The sequence below is a fragment of the Podarcis pityusensis genome (assembly GCF_964106645.2).
Source record: "Podarcis pityusensis genome assembly, chromosome: 1".
NCBI lineage: Eukaryota > Metazoa > Chordata > Lepidosauria > Squamata > Lacertidae > Podarcis > Podarcis pityusensis.
In genome coordinates this window covers 7,015,321-7,039,420 of record NC_138028.1, presented here as the reverse complement: position 1 = coordinate 7,039,420, position 24,100 = coordinate 7,015,321, and the positions used below count along the sequence as shown (strand labels likewise).

The following is a 24,100-nucleotide window of genomic DNA, read 5'->3' as shown; positions in this document are numbered from 1 at the left end:
TGGCCTTGACCCATGACAGGGCCTTCTTGGTGGTGGCTCCATGTTTGTTCCCTGCCCTCCCCAGTGAGCTGCATCTGTCTCCCTCATTATTGGCTCCTAGCGGAAATTTATAAAGGCATCCTTGCTTCCCCAGGCATTTGATGGCTGGTAGATACTGGCCCTGGCAAGTTTGAAACTCGCCACTGCTTTTAATGTTCTTGGTGCTTTTTAAGTGCCTTTAAACCTTTCAAGTTTGCTTTTATTTTATTTTAAACTGTATGGTTTTATAAATAGCTGGCTTGATTCCCTCCAGATACTTTTGGACTCCAGGGGTTTCATTCAACGTAGCACGAAGCAAAAATGCCATCATTGCTAGGATTGGTATCCATTTCACAGCCAGTTAGCTCGATAAGTAAATAATCTGATTTCTTGCCGTTCTTCCCAGTAAGGTCCCAGGGCGGTTTGCAACAATTTTTTTTAAAGTTAAGATTGGTTTACAACAAATGACAATCGAGAGAGACCAGGGTGGGTCCTAAAACGTATCTCATGTTTCAGAAGCCATGGTATAGGTGTGTCTTCAGGCATATGGTGAAAACCACCTAAATAATATGTCAGGTGCACCTCCAAATATTTATTGGTGCTGGGCGCTGGAGCTGATGGGAGTGCCTTGCTTTGGACGCTCGTGTTTAATTCAGACCTGTCCAAAAGTACTATCCTTCTTACAGTAATGTGAAACAGATTTGGCTAATGCCATCTGGCATATCTTACAGTGCGTCTGATCCCATGTACAGTGTTTTGAAGATGCAACCGGCCGAAGGAAGTGCTCACAAGAACATCATTGACACCACTCTTCTCTTTCATTTTTTAAAAAGAAATTGCAAAAAAAGGTGGAAAAATAATTCGGAACAGGGCTTTTCGTACACGATAAACTAAGGCCAAATATAATGGCAACGCAGCAGAGAATTCACAAGTCCCTTGGGAATACACTGCCACAGGTATATGGCCATGTTAGGGCAGTCCCCCTGCTTCAAAATGCGAAGCTGCAGATATTTTGGGAGACAAGGAACGATATCGGTAAATCGGTATTGAGCCGAGCTGCTGTGGAAATGCAGTTTGCATGGTTATTTCACATCCCCTCCTGCAATACTGTTTGCGTAACCCGAATAGTTCTATTATTATTATTATTATTATTATTATTATTATTACTACTACAATGCACCTTCATTTATCTGCTGATAGAAGTGCCGAGAAAAAAACACGCAACAAAAGATATTTTGTGCAACGACATCAGTGGGGGAAGAAAATATTCTTGGAAAAATTTCATGCTGTTAAATCTCTACAGATTTACACTTTTATCCAGTCAAATTAATGCAAAACCCCCAACGCAAGGGTTTGGATTTTCAAAACTTGGGAGGAGTGTCGTTCCCTAATAGTAATTATTGGTTTTACATTATTTTTTCACAGGGGAGCTGATCACAGCCGCCTATGAGCTTGGAGTAAGTATTAGTTTTATTGTTTAATCAATGCTCTCATTAACAGTTTTAGGAATTAAGGAAGTTTAATTAAGCATGGAGTTAAAGTAGATTAATTTATTTTCAAACCACAGTTTTTGCTAACTTATAAGTACAGCACGCGACAATTTACTCCCAAGTTTTAAATCCAATTAAACTAAATTATAAAGCAAAGGCTTTACTGTATATACAGTAGTTGGCTTATTATCAACCCAAATTTTGTATAAGCTGGGGAGAATAAAATAAATCGGGTTAACAATTTTAATAAGTTTTGTTATTTAATAAACTTTTATTACGGCGTGTGATCCCCTTTAGGCGAGACCTTAGGACTGTCATCGCGGTGGTAATCCGATAGCAGTGTGGTCTTTCAGCTTGCTAACCAATAAAATAGTTCAGAATCTGTTCTTTCTCTCTATTTTGGTCGAATTGTATATGTATATATATTTGGAACCCCAGCCTTTTGACTGACTGTAATATACTATGAACCCAAACTTCAAGCCGTTTAAAGGACAATGGTGATGAGTCCCACCGCATCTCTTAAGTGGTGCATTCATCTCCTTGATGAGTGTAGCAAATCCACTAAGGCAAATATTTCTGCAAAGTTTAGAATTGGCACTTCAGAGAGACAAGATGAGATGAGAAGGCGTGGGGGAGAAAATCTGCTTTTTTAAAAAAGGGACTGTGCTCTGACTTGTGTGTTTATTATGAGGCTGATAAGGCACTTATTTCTCCATCAGACAGCCCTTGTGTGACATCTTCACAGCAAAGCCTTCTCTGTTTGTTTTTCCCTCCTAGGTTGCTCACCCCCCAGGCTATCCTCTTTTCACTCTTTTGGCTAAACTGGCAATTGAGCTGCTCCCTTTCGGCTCGGTCGCTTTCCGCGTGAACCTGCTCTGCGCTGTGCTCGGAGCCGCCGCAGCGCCGTTTTTCTTTTACACCGTGGCCAGGTAAAGTAGATGCTGCTGGTATATATTTCCCCCCTGCTTTTCCGGGATCTGCAGTTACTGGGTAGGATCTTTAATTGTGGAGATGAACTTCTCCCCGACACAAAAGCAGCGGCGGCGGCGGCAGTGGCTGCTGTCCGTGACAGGCTGTGCATGCGGAACCGAACAAAATGCATAATTTTCTGGGTGAAGGCCGGGCTTGACAGGACATGACGCTAGCTCTGTGTGAGTCCAAGGGAGGACTCCTCACCCCCCCCCCCATCTCCTTGCTTTCCTGGAGCGGCAAATGGCTTCTGAAACACCGAAGGAGTTTCAAGAACTGTTTGTAACATGGGTGTTTTGGGGATTCAGTTTTGGGAAAGCGGCGGGGACAGGGGACGTCGAAAATTGTGCAGGGCTAGCGCAGATCCCTTGCATGAGTCTAAGCTGGCCTTTGGATCCCAAGCTCAGTCGATTGTGGAAAAAACTGCAGAGCACCAGAGAAGTAACTTCGCTCTGCCCTGATGCATCTCGGCTCCATTCCAGAAGTGGAAGCTGGCGGATGCTCCCTCGTGGAAGCTGCCCGCTTGGGGTTACGGAACAAACCAGACACTTTGGGAAATGGAAATCCACCGTATCAGTAAGGCTGGGCAATCTATTGACACAGAGCTTTCCAAATGATGCGTCACGACACGTTGGTGTGTCGGCTGCAGTGTGTAGCTATGTCGTGCAAACGCTCCCTGTGCTCCCCCGGGGCTTGAAAGGGCACGAGCGGCCCGGCGGTTTGCTAGCCAAACTGAATTGCTGTGCCGCGAAAGGATGCGTGTCTAAAAAGTGCGTCACCAGCACGCAAGGTTCGGGAAGCTCTGTATTGATATATCGTCCCCAAACCGGTTTTTAAAGTCCATATCGTGATAGAGGTTTCATCGTTCTGGACCCGGCAAGATATCGCGAATCGTGATGGGTGTTCATTTTTTACCTGGCAGTATATTGTGAACCGTGGTGTGTGGGTGTGTCTGCCACGCAGAAATCACAATGTAGGAAAAACCTGACGCCAGCCTCTGCCTCTGCGTAGCTCCATCCTTATTTTAGACACTGTGATATATCGCGGTGTTTAGCTGGTGATATATCGCGATGTTGGAAACTGGATGTCGCCCAGCCCATGTATCAGCAGGGCAAAGTGTGCCATGCAGATTGTACAGCTTTTGCACTCATCCTGGTTGCCGCTCTCACCTGTGGGGAAATGGGCAGAGGCCCCATTGCCTGAATTTGGAGTCCCTGCACTCGGACTGCTTCTCCGTGGCATGTTCCATTTGCCTAAGCAGAGCTGGCACTGCCTGCCTATGAAGGAGGGGAGCCTTTGGGGGCCGGCAGAGCTCAGCATGCGCCCTGGATGTGCATTTCGCCAAGGCATGTGCATGTGCTGGCCTCGCAAATCCCCAAGCATAAAGCATTTCGTTTTCAAACATCCCTGCAAGAGCATACCCTGGGGGCATTGGGGCATGATCTTAGGAACATAGGCTGTTGCCTTCTGCTGAGTCCATCTAGCTTAGTATTGTCAACACTGGCTGGCAGCAGCTCTCCAGCATTTCAGGCATGGAGTCTCTGCCAGTCCTACCTGTAGAAGCCTGGGAATGAACCTGGGACCTTCTGAATGCAAAGCGGATGTTTTGCCTCTGAGCTACGGCCCTTCCCCCTGATTTTAGAAGTAAGCAGCTGATCTAGTTATTAATCTTGTATCCCCTTCCTTTCCCCTCTCAATTTCCTGCTTGTTTCTGCCTCCCTCCCTTCTATACCCACTTCCTCTTTCTCTCTTTCTCTTAACCTTATTGTACTTTGTAGTCATATCCTTAGTGGGAAAACGTCATTCATAAATTGCCTTCTAAAACAATAATAATCTCTGCAATCAATCTAAATTAATTGGGATACATTCTGTGAACTGTTTTGCTTTAAACAAATGGCACACACAAGGAAATATCTGCTATATGCTAAAAGCCCTTCCCTTCTTTGGTTTAGCAGTACAACTCTACATTAAAGTCAAAAACAACATTCAGCTGAATCGTCACGGCTGCTGAATTTTCAGTTTCCACCCCAGCGCTTGCTGCAAACTGCTAATTGATTCATCTGGCTACAGTTTATATAATTTAAATTTTGTATCGGGCCTTGGAGTCTTCACAAAAGTTAAAAACACACGCACAGGCAACATTTCCCCCCCACCCCGGCCCGGAAAAACCCCCAACTAATTTATTTCAAAAGAGTGGCAACATTGTTCAGTCTTGTTGATGCTGATCAGGTTTATCTAACCAGAAGTAACAATGTTTGTCATTACAAAAAGACACAGATGTCTTTTTTTTAATAAGTTGACAATACATGCATCAACTGTACTGGCAAACTTTTAATTGCTAGCGTTACGAAGGGGAGGCAGCTGCCTGCTGATGGCTTCATTTGCGTTATTCCACCTGTGTGTACAGTACAGTGACTTGGAATACTCTACTGACCAAATAATATTGAGATGCAGCTTGGATTGGCAGGGGCCGCAGTGGAAATGGGAGATCATCAGTTGGAAGTGTGTGTGTGTCGGGAAATTTTCAGGTTATACCAACTTGCAAGAAAATATGAACAATCTTTCCCTTTTTTTGCATTGCAGGATTCTCTGCTTCTAACCATGTGCAAAAGAGAAAGCATTTTGGGGTGGCCTGGCTTGGTTATTTGTTAAATTTATACCCCTGTCCTTCCTTCCAAAGGAGCCCAGGGTGGTAGCTGCTACAGTAATTCAAAAATACATTTAAATAATGGTACTACATTAGCTCCCCCCGCATCTTTCTGTATCCTAACTCATAGGTGAGAAATGGTATTTTGGACGGTTCAAACCATCTTTTTGGGCCGGCTTTGGCCAGCCCAGTGGCCTCCAGAGAGTTCGGACTGCGCTGGCTGTGCTGTCAGGGGCTCACAGGAGTTCATATTAATTGTTTCAGTCTCAGGGTGACTCAAGAAGATAACATACAACCCGATAAAATCGTCGAGAAGCCAGAAATGTAACCAATGACGTACAACGCACATTTCCCCAAATCCTCAGCCAACAACACAGTAAGGACAAGCCTTACCTGACTCTGCTCAAAGATGACCACAGCTGTAGAGGCTAGCTCAAGGGTAGGCAACCTAAGGCCCGGGGGCTGGATGCGGCCCAATCACCTTCTATATCCGGCCTGTGGATGGTCCAGGAATCAGCATGTTTTTCCATGAGGAGAATGTGTCCTTTTATTTAAAATGCATCTCTGGGTTATTTGTGGGGCATAGGAATTTGTTCATTCCCCCCTCCCCACCAAAAAAATATAGTCCGGCCCCCCACAAGGTCTGAGGGACGGTGGACTGGCCAACAGCTGAAAATGGTTGCTGACCCCTGGGCTAACTTAACCACAGAAGGCCTGGGTGGATGGAAGTGTTTTTGCCTGGCATCTAAAAGCTGTCACTGGAGATGCCAGCTGTGTTCCCCTGGAGAGGATTCCAGAATCTGGTGGATACCTGAATTGGTGCCAGCTACCTGAGGCCCTCTTCACCCTCGCTTCCAGCAGGGTGGGAGACTGCCCCCTTCTCCCTCCCTACTGTGATCCCAGGCAACTGTGATATATTTAGGGAGGGCAGCCATGTGGGTCTTTCCCAAATGTCCGGCGTAAGACTGCGAGTGGCCCCTGTTACGTACGCTGATAACAAATTGGCGCTGCAGCAAAATGTTGCAGCGTGGTGGTGTTCCTATTCAGGATGCTTATACAGTCATACCTCGGGATAAATATGCTTCGGGTTGAGCGCTTTCGGGTTGCGCTCCGCGGCGACCCGGAAGTAACGGAGCGCATTACTTCAAGGTCAAAATGACGTCATGCGCGGAAGTGGCGAAACACGACCCGCGCACACACAGACGCGCTGTCGCGTCTTAGGTTCTGTTCGGGATGCGAACGAGGCTCCGGAATGGATCCCGTTCGCATCCCGAGGTACCACTGTATCTCCTGCCTTACTTGGTTTCCCTTTCTAATCTTATTATCATCTTGTTATTACAATTAATACCATTTTTTCAAGTGCTCAAAGCGCTTTGAGAGCACTATCTACTTGTAAGTCTTCCAGCAACCCTGTAAGATAAGTCAACATCACCCATGCTACAGGTGGAAGGACTGAGGGGTATCTGTCTATTTTACTATCTAAGGGCATGCTTGTCTAAGGCCACCTGTTGAGTTAATGAGAGGATTCGAACTGGTGACTTCCCGATTTGTAGCTGCAATATGCAACCACACTGACCACAGTGTTAGGGCCCAAGGCCTGTCATAACAGTCTTTCCTCTCACCCATTCTCTCAGTTGGGCATCAGCCGGGTGGGGAAAACCCAAATGATAGGCCTCACCCACCTGGGCAGTCACATGCATAAAGTAGACAGAGGAGAAGCAGCATCCACACCTCTGTGGCTTCTTGTGGAAGGATTGTTATGTGTGACAAGGGTCAGAGAAATAGGGCTTGTTTAATGACTTGGGGATAACAGTATAAGGGAGATAAATACTGCAAAGGAGAGCATTTCAACAAACAATATACAGGCCAGTGATATACTGGCACACTGCAAAGTCATACCAAACTAGATCACCAAAGCAACTACTCCAGAGTAAGGAGTGTGGACAAGCAAACAAATAAATTGCAGAAATAAATGTGATTTATTTGTTTGCTTGTCCACAGTCCTTACTCTGGAGTAGTTGCTTTGGTGATCTATTTTTGTATGACTTTGCAGAGGAGAGCAGCCTGTTTTGCACATGCCTAGCATTTTGTATTAATCCTGCCTAGCCACTTAACAATAGTTTGTTTCCTGCCAACAAACCACGGCCTGAAACCATGGTTTGTTGTTGGCACAGTGATTTTTTGGTGCCAGTGAACTTTGGTTTGTTCTAACCGTGGCTTGGCCACTGTGTGGAATCCTCACTGATGCAAGAGCAGCTGGGAAACAAACCAGATTTTTGGAGACACCAGCGTTCGTTTGTTTGATCATCTGTGGGATGTGATTTCTTAAACAAACCATGGCTTAGTGTTACATGCGAACAAGACCAGCGTCAAGGCAATTTTGAAGAAACCCTGTCATGGGACTGTGCCAAATCGGCAAAGGCTGTCTCACCCACATCAAAACGCAGTTTTTGTTTTGGCTATAACCGATAGCACTCTGCCAAGAGAGGTTTCTTGGACTGGGGGAGCTGGTACGGGTGTGCAGGTAAACCAATCATTTTCCCAACTGAAACTGAAGGGTTATGAGTATTTCTGTGCAGGGGCTATTTCAAAGATACTTCAAATAAAGCATAACATTCTCTCCCTGCTCCCCAACCCTATCATGCTAACAAATTATTTAGTTCAATGGCAATGCGTTGGCCTTACCCAACTGCCCATGGGCAGGCTTTTTCAAAGGTGGCTCCTCTTATTTCGAACCCCAGTTATTCATTATTAACCATTCCTATATTGCTTTCGAAGCTCAGGAGTGCTTTGACAATCCTTATTCCATTCATTTTTCGGGGGCGGAAACCACCCACCCTTAATAATCCCGTTTAATGGGCGTGGAACTGAGGCCAACCGATACCAAGTTGCCCCGGGATATTCAATGAAAAATTTCACGGCTGGGTGATGCGCTGAACCCAAGCCGCCCACATCCAAATGCCAGCAGTGTAGCCATGCTCGTTTTTTATGGCTTTGGGGCTTTCCTAGGGAAATGCCAAACGCCGCTTTCTGCAGACGACTTGTTTCGGAGGCAGACCGGGCACCTTAGATCAGCCACCATTTAATTCCTTACGAGTGAAATTTCAAGGGAAAGGGAACTTTGCGGGGCTTGTGCGTGAACAGCCTCCTGCAAGCAGAGAGGGGAGCAGCCAGCTTCTTTTGAAGATCCTCATTACACATTTTCTTTTCTACCAAATAAGAATTAACATTGCTTGAAACCCAGACCTGCTCCACCAAGCACTCCTGCCAGGCTTCCTTGAAAGAGATGCAAGGCTGTTCAGGGAAAAACGCCTGGTGGACTCAACACTCTCGCTGGCTGGCTGGCTGCTCCTAGACTGCGATAAATGTTTTACATACTGTGTGCCTTCTGGCAGAGCCGCCTTCAGTGCCTTATTTGCTTAAGTACACCTCTCTAATATTTCATGAATAGGGGCTTCCCCTATCAGATAATTCATCCTTAACTAATTTTCAGCGTCGTTAAAGGAGTAGGGTTAATAGCAATAATATGGGGAAAGGGCCCCAAAGCTTTTCGGAGGGAAATATATAAAGCGCGAATTCTCAAGGCAAAGAGTGCTTTTGTCATATCGGCTGGGAGCAGCGTTGAGCCTAATGTTGGAGAAGAATAAATAATAATACTCCCAAGTTCCATTAGTGGTGGCGCAGGGGGGTGAGGGGGCAGAAATCCCCTCGTCTATACATTTTATTTTATATTAATCTCTAATGCATTCCTAGTAATGCCTCTCTTTGTAAGGATACGTCCTCATCCTCTGTTTATTTTAAACATCACAGGATGAAGCCTTACGAAGGAATTACATTTGCGTGCGGGTTTTTTGTTGTTGTTGTTGTTGTCCTACAGCAGAAAGAGAAAAATAATAAACAGGTAAATTGAAAATAAAATCGCAATGGCAAGCTAATTTGGGGAGGTTTTTTTAAAAAACACATCTTTTTTAGGGCATTCACAATTCATGCCTCAGACGGCAGGCATTTGAAACTCTGTATAATATTAGGGGATGTATTTACTGGAAAAGAGTGGCCAAATGTGTCATTCAAACATCTTGAAGATCGTTTTTTTGTTTTACACACCACATCCACAAACCCAGTCTTATAGGAACATTTCAATAAGGCTCTTTTAACTGTCCTTTTTAGTGTGCATTCATGATGATTTCTGCTTATGACAGTATTTGGGGCAATCACTGTTTCGTTAAAACATTTTGGGGCAGACCAAGTGTTTAGTTTCCTTTTTTAAAAATACAATTTTTATTAATTTCTTTTTAACCCAATATTTCAACATACCGATAACAAAGCAAATAAATTCTTTGCTCTACTGAGCTCGTGACTTCCCTCCACACCTTCAACGGGTTTTTTTTATTTTCAAGTCTTTGTATCACATTTTATATCCTCCACTTCTGACCTTTATATCCTTATAGTCAACTCTGTCTCTTTGGTCAAAAAGTTTTAGAATTTACGATTTTTCTTCGCAGAGTTAATATCAGTCCTGCGAGTGTCTTCACATTTTTACAATAATTATTCATATACCCAATAAATCCAAGTGTTTCGTTTCCAATCCGTGTGCGTCCTGTAGTTTCCTGCAGAATGAACCACGAATGTTCCAGGTTTTTAATTTGGTGGTTTTTTTGGCCCACCTTCTTTGCGCTCCAGTGCAAGGGTGCCGCTCTAGACGTCAATCGTGCTGTGACATTGGAAAGCATTAAAGGTAAAGGTAAAGGGACCCCTGACCATTAGGTCCAGTTGTGACCGACTCTGGGGTTGCGGCGCTCATCTCGCTTTATTGGCCGAGGGAGCCGGCGTACAGCTTCTGGGTCATGTGGCCAGCATGACTAAGCCACTTCTGGCGAACCTTCCCGCAGGAGCGGTACCTATTTATCTACTTGCACTTTGACGTGCTTTCATACTGCTAGGTTGGCAGGAACAGGGACTGAGCAACGGGAGCTCACCCCGTCGTGGGGATTCGAGCCGCCGACCTTCTGATTGGCAAGTCCTAGGCTCTGTGGTTTAACCCACAGTGCCACCCACGTCCCTTGGGAAGCATTACAGAACAACTATTAACTCAGAAGGGTGCTTGGACTGTCCACTATAAAACCCACCTGTAATGCACTTTTATTGCATTAGCGATAACGTTGCAGAATACACCCACGGAACAGTAGTGGAGGGGTGCAGTCGCAACTTCTTATACATCACCTACTCTGTCCCAGCTCGCTGCAGCTAGTAGGCCTTCTCTGGAGTTTTGCAATTTGAGGACGGCGCTTTCCTGCCACGTTAATGGGCCTTGCACACCAAAGGCAGACATAGATCGCAACCTCCAGCGCAGAACATTTGTACAGCCAGCTCTGACAATATGCCACAGAAGTGTTCCACCCCAGCAATGTTTGCGGGATGAGGTATGCTGTGATGTTGCGCTGTCACGATTGGTTGCAAACCACACATACCTCAGCTGTCGCTTACATGCATTTCCCCACCCGTGATAAACTCTTCTTTTTTTTTAAAAAAAAAAGTGAAATTAAGTCTGAAGGACACTCTGTAGAACAGTCACAGGAATGCTTGAAGTCCCTTTGGGACATTCTTGCTTTTTAAATTTATTTTAAGAGCCTAAAGAGTTTGCCTTGTGCTCCTCTACCCAAAGAGATTCAGGAAATAGTTACGGCAGCTTTTCCTGACCTGGTACCTTGCAGGTGTTTTGGAATGCAACTCCCATTAGTCCAAAACATCTGGCCGTGCACCAGATTGCAGAATTCCAAGGTACGTCATTTCAGGGTAGTGGGTGCAACTGAGTTCTAGACGCCCCCGAGGCGTCTCCAAATACGATACCAACCCCCTATATTTGCATAGGGCAGAGTGACCTTTAAAAAAGTCTTCTGGGATTTCTTTTGGGTGGTGGGGCTCAGAAACAAGAAAAATATATATCTCAAATTCCTTCTGTAATCCAATAGGTGCTTGCAAATATACGAAAAGTCTGTCGCTTTTCTTTTTCCTTTTTTTTTAAGGCAGCAAATAATTAATGAAGTGCAGATCCTCGGGGGGAACAACGGCAGTTCAAGTGGCAAATCTGTTTTCCCCCTCAGACAATAGGCACCCTTCAGAAAGGAGCAGACCATCTCTATGGTAATCTGGAGCCGAGAGCGGCCTATTGATTTGGCAGAAGAAGACATTATACAGTGTCAGTTGGGGTTGTTAACAATTTCATTTGTTGCCTGACCTGAACTTAACCTTCTGGAAACCTTTTTTTCCTTCCGTGTGCATATAAGCGCACGGAGGCTGTTTGCAGCGCTGACAGTTGAGTACAGTAAAGAATCGTTGCTTGGCTTCTCGCTGGCATTTTTTTTGTTTGTTTTTTGTGTGTTATATTAATTTGGTTCTGTTGTTTTATAACCAACCAACGAACCATCTCTCCCCCCCAGCCATCACTTTCCACAATTTCCTCTCTGTATATGCTATGTAAATCAGTTCTTTTAACAGATTCTGGTCCTTTGTCCAGCGTTGTGTTTTGAGGCATCTTCCCCAAGTTTTCCTCTTCGTTTTCGGGTCAAGATAGTTTCATTTTAATTCTTAATTGAAGGAGGCTTTTTGATGCGTACAATAGTTTCATTCATTCCCACTTAAGAGGACATTGTTCTACACGCGGGATTAGTGTTAACTGTATTCTGACACTTTGTTCTTCTAATCATGGTTTGAATTCTGCCAGGTATTTAGGACTCCCTCCCCCCCACTTTTTATGTGAACGAAAAAAACAACCGTCTTCCAGTTTCCATCTACACTTCTTGCCTGAAATAGGAATTCCCTCCCAGAAAAATCTCTTTTAGTTATCTCCTTAATTTTTATCACTTCAATTTCTGCGTGAGCAGATTTGATATGAAAACCACTGTTTTTAACAGCTGTTACTGATTAGGTTTAAAACGACTCAGCTCCTGAATTTTCCATCTTTTATCTTTTTGGTGTTTTTTTAATGCCAGTTTAATTTTTTAAGATTGCCTTTTGACAGAGTTGTTTTGCGTGGGTGTGCTGGTTCCCCACCCCCTTTTCCTTTTGAGGAGGGGGCACCTTTTTATGTTTTGTATGCTAACGTTTCAGCCCTTTCAAAACAAATGTTGCAACGGTTGCTCAATAGAATCCATATGGATTCATTCTCTCACTTATTTTATTTATTTATTTTTTAAAAAATTATTTATTTGTCAGGAAGTGCAAACAACGAATATAAAGTAGGCGAAGAATCAGAAATGTAAAGCATAAAGTGGAAGGGGAAAAGTACAAAGATAATAGCACAGCTCCAAAAGAATAAGTAAAGTATTGACTCATAAAAGGGTTCCCTTTGCAAATAATGAAGAAGTGGAAAAACAAAAGTGTTAATCTACCTGTGAGTTCCGACATCATTGAAAGCAAAAGTTCTATAGAATCTTAGATGAGGCATAATATTTGCTTATTCTTTCTCCTAAGTGAAATTCTTGCATTCTTTCCATTAAGCAGGGATGGAGTTATAGGGTGTTTAGCAATACACATTCTAGCAGTTGTGAAACATGTGCTGCTTTGCACATGGAGGAAGAAAGGGAAAGAAAGCAGAAATCTGCAGACCTGGGATGTAATTCTTTTACAAAATGCCTCTTCCTAAGGTTTTGCAACTGTACTGGAGAATGTGGCGTTCTCTCAAGACTGCCGAAAAGAAATAAATTCACATTAACCAGCATTCCCAAAGTGGAAAGTTATAATTCATTCCATCCGGGTTTGAAACTGCAAGATGGGTGTTAGGCTATAAGGCCACCCTCATGTTTGTTTTGCCTGTCTGTGTATTCAGAGAAACACAGGAGAGGACAAGAGCATAAATTAAAAGCAAATGTTAACTTTTTGCTTGTGTGTGTGAAGGGGGAAATCACTACAGAATTCTCTCTTGTTTATATTATGGCAGGAGACGTTTACATTTTTCCCTAGGTAGAAATACATAACGAGAAAAAGCTTTGCCCCCTTTCCCTTAATTTTTAGCTTTCATTCTTGGCGTGTGGAAACTCTTGAAGCGGAAGCCACGACATATTGGCTCATCTAAAATAAAAGCAAGGCGTCCACAGGGCAGCTGACGAGCCACATCGATGCACCTGCCTGTTTGCACCCGCAGCCGAAAGTCACAGAACAGCACTGACATTTCCCCCCCCCCTTACCCTGAAGTGAAAGGAATCTTAAATATGCCGTGGAGGGGGCAAGGGGGGGTGGGAAAGAAGGCAGCTTCTCCAAAGTTAAGCCGGAACTGTAGAAATCAGAAGGTAAATTTGGTTGCAAGGCACAGTCTGCTAAAGCGAAAGGCTAGCTCTTTGCTGCGAGTTTGCGATGCACCCATTTTGCAGCTCTCGGATCCTCAGTTTAAACGGGACGAGTTGACTCCCAGTTTGGATTTATATTCCCTTTCCCACCCGCCTCTCGATCTTTTATAAACTTGGGGCTCGTTTGAGGAATTGTTCGGCTTTCTTCGCAGAATATGAGGGTGCTTGCCTTTGTTTGACCATGCAGTTTTGACTCCTTCCTTCTATGGGCTGGTGAGGCTGTTGTATCAATTCTCCCCCCCCCCAATCCCGAAAGAATCCTTACCTGCCTACTGTCAGGCAAATTAATTGATCAGATTTTCCACCTGCCCGGGTGTCTCCCTTGCTTTCATATGCCATCCTGGAGCAAATGGAGACTTTACTCTTTAAGCCCAGAGCTTATTCTCTTCAAACATTGTATCTCTGACCATCATCCCATTCAGCGACGAGCAGAAAATTAAAACGCCGCGCTTTGAAAAGCGAGTGCGGAATCTTCCGATTTAAGGTATATTTGGGTACATTTCTCCCAGATTAGACTATTCCCCTTTGTCTGCGGTTCTTGCAAGGCTCTTTATAATTTCGGGAGCAGCTAATACTTAAGTAACAAGTAGCTTCTAAGTTTTAGCAAAGTGGGGGTGTGGAATAATAGGCTGTAGAAAGCTCTTGTATTAATTTCCCTTTTAGGAGACTATCTACCATGACCCCTTGGCTAATTGATCTCTCTCTCTCTCTCTCTCTCTCTCTCACACACACACACACACACACAGAGAGAGATATTTTTTCCCTCTCTCTCTCTCACTTGCAGCAGAGTTGCATTGAATTAGACTTTATAGGGACCTTAACCGATTTCCCTCATTTGCATTTGCTTTAAAAAAAAAAAAAATAGCAGATGCTGGGGTTGTTGTTTTTTTTGTTAGACTCAAGGATCCATGCTTCATTTTTGGGAGCCGGGAGGGGGGTGTTGGAGAGAAAAAAGCAGGCCAGTGCACCCCCTCCCACCCTTAATTTTCTCCCCCCCCCCCAAAAAGGGAGTCTTTCGTGACAGCTAGTCAGAGTTAGAATTAGTTCAAGGAAATGTTAATAAAGCGCTGCCTGGCCTAATCCTCTTGATATCGCCAGGTATCCTCCTGTTCACGGGTTAATTGCTTTAAAAGCGGAGGCAGTATTCTGAACGGTGGGCTGCTTCACCTTTTCACAGCTGTTCCCATTGAGTGACAACTAAATCCCATGTGTAAGATGGGGAAGAGCTCAATCTCCAATTGGGAGAAAATTTATGTAAACCGCAATCCCTTCAGAATGTGCGGAAGTCATAGACTTTCTTGATTTACTCTGCTTTTCCAAGAAAGCTCCATTGTCCCCGTCCCTAAGTCCCATCAACCCTTTGTAGCCGAATATCACAGCCGAGGCAGATAGCTTGAAATATATAAATGCTATCATAGCTCTGATTAATAGCACCGCTTATGAGTCAGGTCTGATAACGCGGCTGCTCTCCACTCAATTTCAGATACCGCTAATGGAATCTGTCTTCTGCAATTGTAATGTTAGAAGGTCTAATTTGCTATGGAGCTTGGATCTGTCACCAGTAGGGGATTGCGGGGTCAGAAGGGAGCTGGCAGGTTTTTGCCCTGAAGCTTGTATCTCTCACTTTGAAAGGCGCAGCCCCCCGCCTGTTAGTGAGCTGATAGGCCCCTCTGTGGGGTTTATGCCACTTCACACAATAGAGGAGGGCTTCCTAGCCTGCCTTCATAATTGTGAAGCGAGCTCATATTTCCACAGCCCTCTCTGCTGCATAATTTCTAATAAGTGGGCTCTTTTTTTTTTTTTAACAAATGTCAGATTATGAAAAGTTTCCTCAATTACAAAAAAAACTTATAAAACATTTAAATTGCTTAAATCTGTTTCCTGCAGAGTTTCCTCTTTTCTTTTCCTTCCTTCCCCCCCTCCAACCTCCCCCCTTCCTACCCCATACCCCTAACTTTCCGTTCCACCACTTGGCATCCGGGCATCTCTGCTTAAACTACACCAGTTGAAGCTGTAATAAAGTGCAGGTTGGTTTTCTTTTTAAAAAAGTATGTCTATAGAGAGAATTTTTGGAAAAAAGCGTGACTCGGAACGATAGATTGGGTCGCAACGTCAGCCCTGGCTGCCTTAAGGAGATAGCCGCCCACCGTAGAGTTAGGAGCAACTTCTGATGACACCATTTTTGCAACTTCTGAGGGAAAGTGCCCTTTGGAGTGTGTTTGCACTGTGCGGCTGCTTTCACGTAATACTTCTCGCGTGAGAGAAATTGTAGGAGCTCCATCTTCTTCAAACATTCCGCAGAACCGTCACTCCAAAGTAAGTGTTTTCTAGTCCCTGGACCTGCTGAACTTCCGCCAGGTTTCATTGGTAGAACTGGAAAAGAGGGAGAGACTTGACCTGTTCTAAATAGGATCGGGCCTTTGATTGGGGCACCAGAAATTCTCCTTTGTAACCCACCCAAACCTAGACAGCATTTTAAAAAGCAGAGACATCACCTTGCCAACAAAGGTCCGTATAGTTAAAGCTATGGTTTTCCCAGTAGTGATGTATGGAAGTGAGAGCTGGACCATAAAGAAGGCTGATCGCCGAAGAATTGAGGCTTTTGAATGGTGGTGCTGGAGGAGACTCTGGAGAGTCCCATGGACCGCAAGAAGATCAAACCTATCCATTCTGAAGGAAATCAGCCCTGAGTGCTCACTGGAAGGACAGATCCTGAAGCTGAGGCTCCAAGACTTTGGCCACCTCATGAGAAGAGAAGACTCCCTGGGAAAGACCTGATGTTGGGAAAGATGGAGGGCACAAGGCGAAGGGGACAACAGAGGACGAGATGGTTGGATAGTGTTCTCGAAACTACCAGCATGAGTTTGACCAAGCTGCGGGAGGCAGTGGAAGACAGGAGTGCCTGGCATGCTGTGGTTCAGGGGGTCACGAAGAGTCGGACACGACTAAACGACTAAACAACAACAACAACAACCCGCCCATTACTTCCCCATGTAAATGGGTGAGGCCGTGGTGATGGCAACTGCCCACAATTCTCAGCCAGGTTTTCATAGTTAGCACAAGAGGTTGGATGGTCATCTATCATGGATGCTTTAGTTGAAATTCCTGCATTCCAGGGAGTTGGACTGCAGGACCCTCAGGGTCCCTTCCAGCTCTACAACACTGCGATTCTGTAAGCTTCTGGATCGTGTCCTCGTTCCATTAGCCTTTGTCAGATAATTCATTAATTAAGTTAGTATTGCAGTGCGCCCACACACACACACACACACACACACGGGGCTGCCTCTGAATATGGTTCGGAAACTTCAACTGGTGCAGAATTTAATGGCTGTGATGCTCACCAACACAAGATGGCTTGAGCACTGAACCTGGCCCGACTGCACTAGTTGCTAGTTAGTTTCTGGGCCCAATACAAACTGCTGTATTTGACCTATAAAGCCTTAAACAGCTTAGAACTCCAGGGACCACCTCTCCCCATATGAACATACCCAGATTCTTCAGTCATCACCTGAGGCCCTTCTTTGTGTGCCGCCTCCGTGAGAGGCCTGGAGGGTGGCAGCACGAGAACGGGGCCTTTTCTGCAGTGGCTCCCCGTTTGTGGAACACTCCCCCAGGGAGGCTCACCTGGTGCTTTCATTACATATCTTTAGGTGCCAGGCAAAAACATCCCTCTCTAACCAAGCCTTTGGCCTTTAACTATCTGTGGCCTTTTAGAAGTGGGTGGGATATTTAGACCTCTTGGTCTAATGCAGGGTTCCCCAAACTCCAGCTGTTTTTGGACTACAGTTCCCATCATCCCTGACCACTGCTTCTGCTAGCTAGGCATCTTAAAGGGTCTAGATCCCAAGGTCTGACCTAAAGTTTCAGGATTTCAGTTGCCTGCAGGCAGCCTTTCTCAACCTGTGGGTCCCCAGATGTTGTTGAACTACAACTCCCATCACCCCAAGCTAGCAAGGCCAGAGCTCAGGGATGATGGGAGTTGTAGTCCAACAACATCTGGGGACCCACAGGTTGAGAACCGCTGCCTTAGGGTCTCCAAAGGGAGGAGTCGAAAACCCAGGTGAGGAATCACTAATGGGAGGGAAGGCTGCTTTCTCTCAGGGATAATTCCCAGACTTATTTCTTATTCTCAAATGTAAATTGCCCTCTGACATGCTGTCATCAGTGAACGATCAGTGCCTGGGTGACCAGTTCACCAGCCGCCTTCTCCTCCTGCCCCCGGTGCCCCAATCCAAAAGGGTTCTAAGCTGGTCCTGCGTAAAGTGGACAGGAGGCACATTTTGGCCTGTCACACACCGTGCATTTAAAATGCATTTAAAGCACATTGCTTCCCTCCACCCCCCAAGAATCCTGGGAACTGTAGTTCATTACAGCTGCTGGGGATTGTAGTGCTGTGAGGAGCAAACAACAGTTCCCAGCAATCTCCGGGGCGAGGAAAGGTGCTTTTAAGTGTATGGTGTGTTCAAGGCTTTTTGAGAAAGCAAAATCTGGCAGGGAAAATTTCGCAGAGGAGTGTTTCATCATTGCCCTGTCATCCCAGTCGCCCCTTCTGGGAAAGGTCAAAGTTCAGTGGGTGAAGTGCTCCTCCTCTTCCTCCTCCAGCTTCCTGTCTGGCTCGCCATCACCAAGGCAGCATCAGGTGTCTGTTTTGTACCTTTCTGACACCAGTCGTCAGTACACTCATAGCTCGGGTTACAGCTGCTTCGGGTTGCGTTTTTTCAGGTTACGGACTGCCGAAACCCGGAAGTACCGGAACTGGTTACTTTCGGGTTTCGGCGGTCGTGCATACGCAGAATAATAATAATAATAATTTATTATTTATACCCTGCCTATCTGGCTGGGCTTCCCCAGCCACTCTGGGCAGCTTCCAACAGAATATTAAAATACCGTAATACATCAAACATGCGCAGATGCGCCGAATCGCAACCCGCGCATGCACAGACACGCCGCTGCGGGTTGCGAACGCTGCGGGTTGTGAACGTTCATCCCGCACGGATCATGTTCGCAACCCGAGCGTCCACTGTATACCATGGAAGGACTGTAGTGTAGCGGCAGAGGACACACGCCTGGCATTCAGAAGGCCCCCGGCATTTCCAGGTGAAAGTCTCCAGTAGCACACCTCGGGCTGAAACCCTGGAGAGCTGCTGCCTGCCAGTGCAGGCACTACTGAGCTAGACAGTCTGACTCAGTGTGCATCAGCATCCTATGGTCCTTCTCAGCCCCACAAACAATAAAACAATAAAGGTTTTGCTCATTTGCCTTCAGGCCACACCCTGGGATTTACCCTGGGATCTGTTTGAGAATCGTAGAATTGTAGCGTTGGAAGGGACCTCCTGCAAAGTGGGAATCGCAGCTGAAGAAGCCCTGAGAGATGGCCATTCAACCACTGCTTAGAAACCTCCAAGGAAGGAAAGTCCACCACCTTCCACTGTTGGACAGCTCTCTCCGTCAGAAAGTTCTTCCTGATGTTGAGTCAGCATCTCCTTGTTGGGATGCTGCCGGGAGACGGGGGCAATTGGCAGGCCCCCAGCTGGCTCCAGCCACTGGCCGGCAGCCGGTTCTCCGGTTCTCAAAACAGCATCAATCAGCGACACGAGCCTCAGAGACCTTTGGAGACTTGGCGCGCTCTAATCAGCAGAGTGAGTAACTTCTCACAACGGAAGTGGCGGACAGAGACATGTGTAAGCATTATTTACAGGCATTTATTCAGTATAGTTCAGGAACAAAGGAAAAAACATGTCTGCTTCCCTTTGTGTCCAAGCATGCAGCCGCATAGCAAAAGCAATATAGAAACGGAAGTTCCCAGCAAGCCTGTGCTGGAAGTAAACAGGCATGTGACACACAACAGTCATGCCTGCTCCTTTTAAGGTGGAACGGAACCATATCCTAACATCCTCCCCCTTTCCGTGTAACCTGTAGCACCTGTGGTTCAACCCAATTGCAACCTCTGTATATAAACCTTAAGTTGTTCTCTGTTAACTATATCCTAACACTCCTTCCTTGTCATTTGAATCCATTGGCTTGGGTCCTACATTCTTCCGGAGCAGGAAAAAACACCTTCCATGTGGCGTCGTTGTTTTCGTCCATCTGTCTCAAGAGACAGCAGAGTTCACCTCCGGGGCTGAAGTCACACTGCTGGAGAATCCAGTACCTGCTGTGGTTGAAGTAACTCATAACTGCTTGCTCCTGCATTGTTTCTGCTGCGTTAGCAGCGCTGAAGTGACCTCCCCATGGCGCAAGCCTAGGCAATGTGTATGGAGGTCCTGGGCTGCCCCCAGGCGACAAGACACCCCCCCCCCCACGAGCAAGATGCTTGGCAACAGCTTGCCTGCAGGAGTTGCTGGAAGGAGACATACTAAGTGCCACATCCAACTGCCTTAGGGATTCCTCTCCAGATTTGTGTAGGGTTTACTTTACAAGGTTGTAAAGACTGCAGAGAGAATAATTGGGTGCACTCTTCCCACCTTGGATCAAATTTAGGCTTCCAGGTGCCATAAGAAAGCTGCAGAGATAGTGCATGACAGTGCACACCCCGGAAATGATCTCTTTCAGCTTCTGCCTTCTGGAAGAAGGTACAGGGTTATAAAGACTAGGACTAGCCACCTGAGAAATAGTTTCTATCCAAATGCGATTTTGGTTTTAAACACAGTGTAAGGTAGTCTCTATGGGAGTATATTACATTTAATTATGGGGTATCAGAGTTTTTAGGGGGTTAACCAGGCTGGGATAGCAGGCTTGCTAGTTTTTGAATGTCTGGTGTAATTTTTTCAATTTTGTTGTTCTGTATGGGACAATGACAATAAAGATTATCGTATCGTATCCTTAGCCCATGGGTAGGCAAACTAAGGCCTGGGCGCTGGATCCGGCCCAATCGCCTTCTAAATCCGGCCTGCGGATGGTCCAGGGATCTGCGTGTTTTTATATGAGTAGAATGTGTGCTTTTATTTAAAATGCATCTCTGGGTTATTTGTGGGGCATAGGAATTTGTTCACCCCCCCATATAGTCCAGCCTCCGACAAGGTCTGGGGGACAGTGGACCGGCCCCCAGAGGGCCCGTAACTTTACAGTAGAGCACGTGTTGTGAATGCATGTTTCAGTCCACACAGCACCTCCATTTTTAAAGGGATCTCAGATGACAGGTGACTGGGGAGACTTTTCTGTGTCACGAGACCCTGGGGAGTTGTCGCCTGTCAGAGTGGGTGACATTGGCCGATGTTGACCAGTGGTCCAACACAGTATGACGTAGCTTCCTGTCCTCACTGCGCAGATGCAACAGCCTCCAAGGGAATTTTATCTGATAGCCCCACCAAATTTTTAAGGTTGGGGCCCAATTCAAGAAGTGAGAAAATGCAACATGCAAAGGGGAGACTTCGGCTCGAATCTTTGCTTGGCTATGAAGCTTACTGGGTCAATCATACTTACCCTAACTCACCTCTCATGGTAGTTGTGAGTTCTCCTGAAAACTTTTGTTATTGGGCAGGATATAAATATATAGAATGAATAAATTAGTAATACATTAAATCGATGGTTCCCAGTTGCTGGTCAGCAGAGGAGGTCCGTGGCACCGTTCACATAACAAAAACAACCAAACAGATATCAAAATTTTCAAAAGTCCATGGCTTGGATTTTGAAAAACAGTACTTAGTTAATGGGGAACCGCTGTATTAAATAAATGGTGTCAGCTTTGCAAATAGCGATAAACATTTTATTTCAGCAAGCTTGCCCGGGTGTGCAATTTTAGGCACCCATATTTTTTAAAACCAATTTCTACCAATTTTTACCTGTGTCTTTTCACGGTAATTCTTTTTGCAGGTAGGTTTCGCCTGTGTTTGATGTGCAGTTTTGTTCTCTGTGTGGCTACTTCGAAAGTTTTTTGACTGAGTGGTTGAATAAATCTTCCAAAACAAAACGAATAAATAAATGTGATTCTGGAGCCATCTTACACATTGGCCCACAGCGCTTCGTAGCTCTTGAGAAATGTTTCCTGGCTGACTTTTCCAGCTACTGCTCATTTTAGACTTCTGAAAGAATTTCTTTTAAATAGCGGGAGAGCCCCCAATTCTTATTGGTTTGGTTTTTTTATTCGTACAGCTGCTACTAATGGTTCACTTCAGGTGAGAAGGAAGGAGACCCTCTCTTTCAGGACAGATAAAAAAAGGACTTCATCGCACAGCACCTGGTTAAACTGTGGAATGAACTCCCTCCCTCCCTCCAACCTAGATGGCTTTAAAGGAGGATTAGACAAATTCATGGAGAAGGAGAAGCCATCGATGGCTTTTTCCCAGGATGGCTACGCTCTGTCCTCCGCAGTTGGAGTCAGCAGTGCTTTCCAATACCAGTTGCTGGAAACTTCAGGAGGGGAGAAGGCTCTTGTGTTCAAATCCTGATTGTGGGTTTGCCACACAACATCTGGTTTCCCACTGCGAGAGCAGGAGGCTGGACCAGAGGGACCATTAGCCTGAGGCAGCAGCGTGTCTTCATCATCATCATCATTTCTTATTTGTATACCCTCTTTCTATCTTACAATACTCAAGGCGGTTTACAAGCTGAAGAAACAGAAAATGTACACCTTTTAACAATCTAATGCAATACAAAAATGTGATAATAAAACAAAACTTTAAAATAAGCAACCTACATCAAATAAAGTAACATTCAACAATTAGTAAAGGTAAAGGGACCCCTGACCATTAGGTCCAGTCATGACCGACTCTGGGATTGTGGCGCTCATCTCGCTTTATTGGCCGAGGGAGCCGGCGTACAGCTTCCGGGTCATGTGGCCAGCATGACTAAGCCACTTCTGGCGAACCAGAGCAGCACACGGAAACGCCGTTTACCTTCCCGCCAGAGAGGTACCTATTTATCTACTTGCACTTTGATGTGCTTTCAAACTGCTAGGTTGGCAGTAGCCGGGACCGGACAACGGGAGCTCACCCCGTCATGGGGATTCGAACCGCCGACCTTCTGATCAGCAAGCCCTAGGCTCTGTGGTTTAACCCACAGCACCACCCGCGTCCCTCTAATTATTAGAACAATTATTAGAATAGTACAAAATAATAATATCAACATATAAAAGTTAAAGAGAAATCCACTCAACAGTTACAATAAATAATTTCTAAACTATAATCGATAAAACAACGGCAAGCCACAGTACATAAAATAATACAATACAAATTGAGAAGCAAAGACTAGAGGGTGGAGCAAGGCAGGTGGAAGAAGGCCTTGCCTGATGGAGTCTCTCTCCTCACAGTGTCCTTATTGGTAGCTGATTGTAAGACTTTCCTGGATCAGGCTAGAATTGGTGACTGATCTAGAGGGATGTTGTGTTTTTTTAGGGCATTTGTGTTTTTTAGGGATCGGGGCAGAAGGCGCCACTGGCGTGTTGTAGTGGCTATAATGTTAGAACGTGATTTTTAATTTTTTCAACGTGTGCTTATTCCATATAGACATTGTTGTAAACCCCTTTGATATATTTTATGACATAGCGATGTGCAAATATTTTTATAAATAAGACCTTGAGCTGGCTCCCTGGGAAGAGCACAGAAAAATTACAACATATTACATTGCTTTATCGCATATTTCAATCAATGGCTGTTGCTGTATTACTGTGTATTTTTAATTGCATATTTTGATTACAGGTCTTTTATATTTTAATGCCTGTGTTTGCATACTTTTATACTGCTTAGAAGTCCTTTTTTGCCATGAAGTGGTATATAAATTAGGTAGTTGACTCAACAAAGCGAAATGAAGCAAGCATTGCCACTACCCTTCCTTATTTTCCCCCATCCCAGATGTGGAGACGGACTGACTGGACTTAACCGTCCAGAGGTCCTTTACCTTTCCTTACTTACCTGCACCAAAGCCCATTAAACTGAGCCTCCCGGTCAAATATCTGTGATTGCTGTTGTGTGTACTGTTGTGTAGTCCAGGCCTTAAAAAGGTGGGGGCAACACAGTCTCATAGCTGACCCCCCATTTTTTTTGTCCATGCTTGTGTGAGCAGCAGCATTAATGTGTGCCTGGGTCAAAAGTTTTGGGGTTGCTTTTTAAAAAAAGCAAAACCTTTGGCTGATATTTGAGGGGAGGAAGTCCGGTGCAAGGACCCAAACTCCTTACTTTACGCCTTTTTTTGTGCAGGGAGGGGGCAGAGAGCAACAATCACCAACTTTTCAGCGAGTGGCTGTCATTCTGGAATGCTCCAGAAGGAAGCCACATGTGGACACGCTATCAACTGGGTCCCTGTTGGTGTGGCGGTCCGCCATTTTGTTTCTCTCAAAATATCCCTCGGGAGGAAGCTGCGTTAGCGTAGCCGGGAGGGGTCAGCGAATTTCGTCCTTGGAAAACACCGAAACACTACACCTGACAGCCTGCGAACAGGACCACAGGGCTAGGGCGCTGGTTTTTGGCGCAGAGCCAGCCAGCCCATGGCGGAAAAACAACCCCAATACCCTGTTCTCTCATATAAAAATACCAATAAACTATCATTAACATTTTGTGCAGGCCTGTCAAGTCATGTCTGAATGCAACCTTAAGGCGTAAGGGTTTTTTGATTTTTTGTTTTGAAAAATAAAAATAAGACCTTGCATTGGGAGGGCCTGAGATGGACCAAGATCGTGGTGAGAGCACTTTAAACCTTTT

General features: G+C 45.3%; 1 protein-coding gene across 1 annotated transcript in view; it reads left to right on the top strand.

The window, feature by feature from the left end:
• TMEM260 (transmembrane protein 260) overlaps nucleotides 1-24,100 on the top strand; it is a 69,250-nt gene that overhangs the window by 6,338 nt on the left and 38,812 nt on the right. The window contains exons 2-3 of the mRNA XM_080974563.1: nucleotides 1,444-1,475; nucleotides 2,286-2,437. Of these exons, the coding sequence (XP_080830689.1) occupies nucleotides 1,444-1,475; nucleotides 2,286-2,437 (184 nt within the window). The remainder of the gene's footprint in view (nucleotides 1-1,443; nucleotides 1,476-2,285; nucleotides 2,438-24,100) is intronic.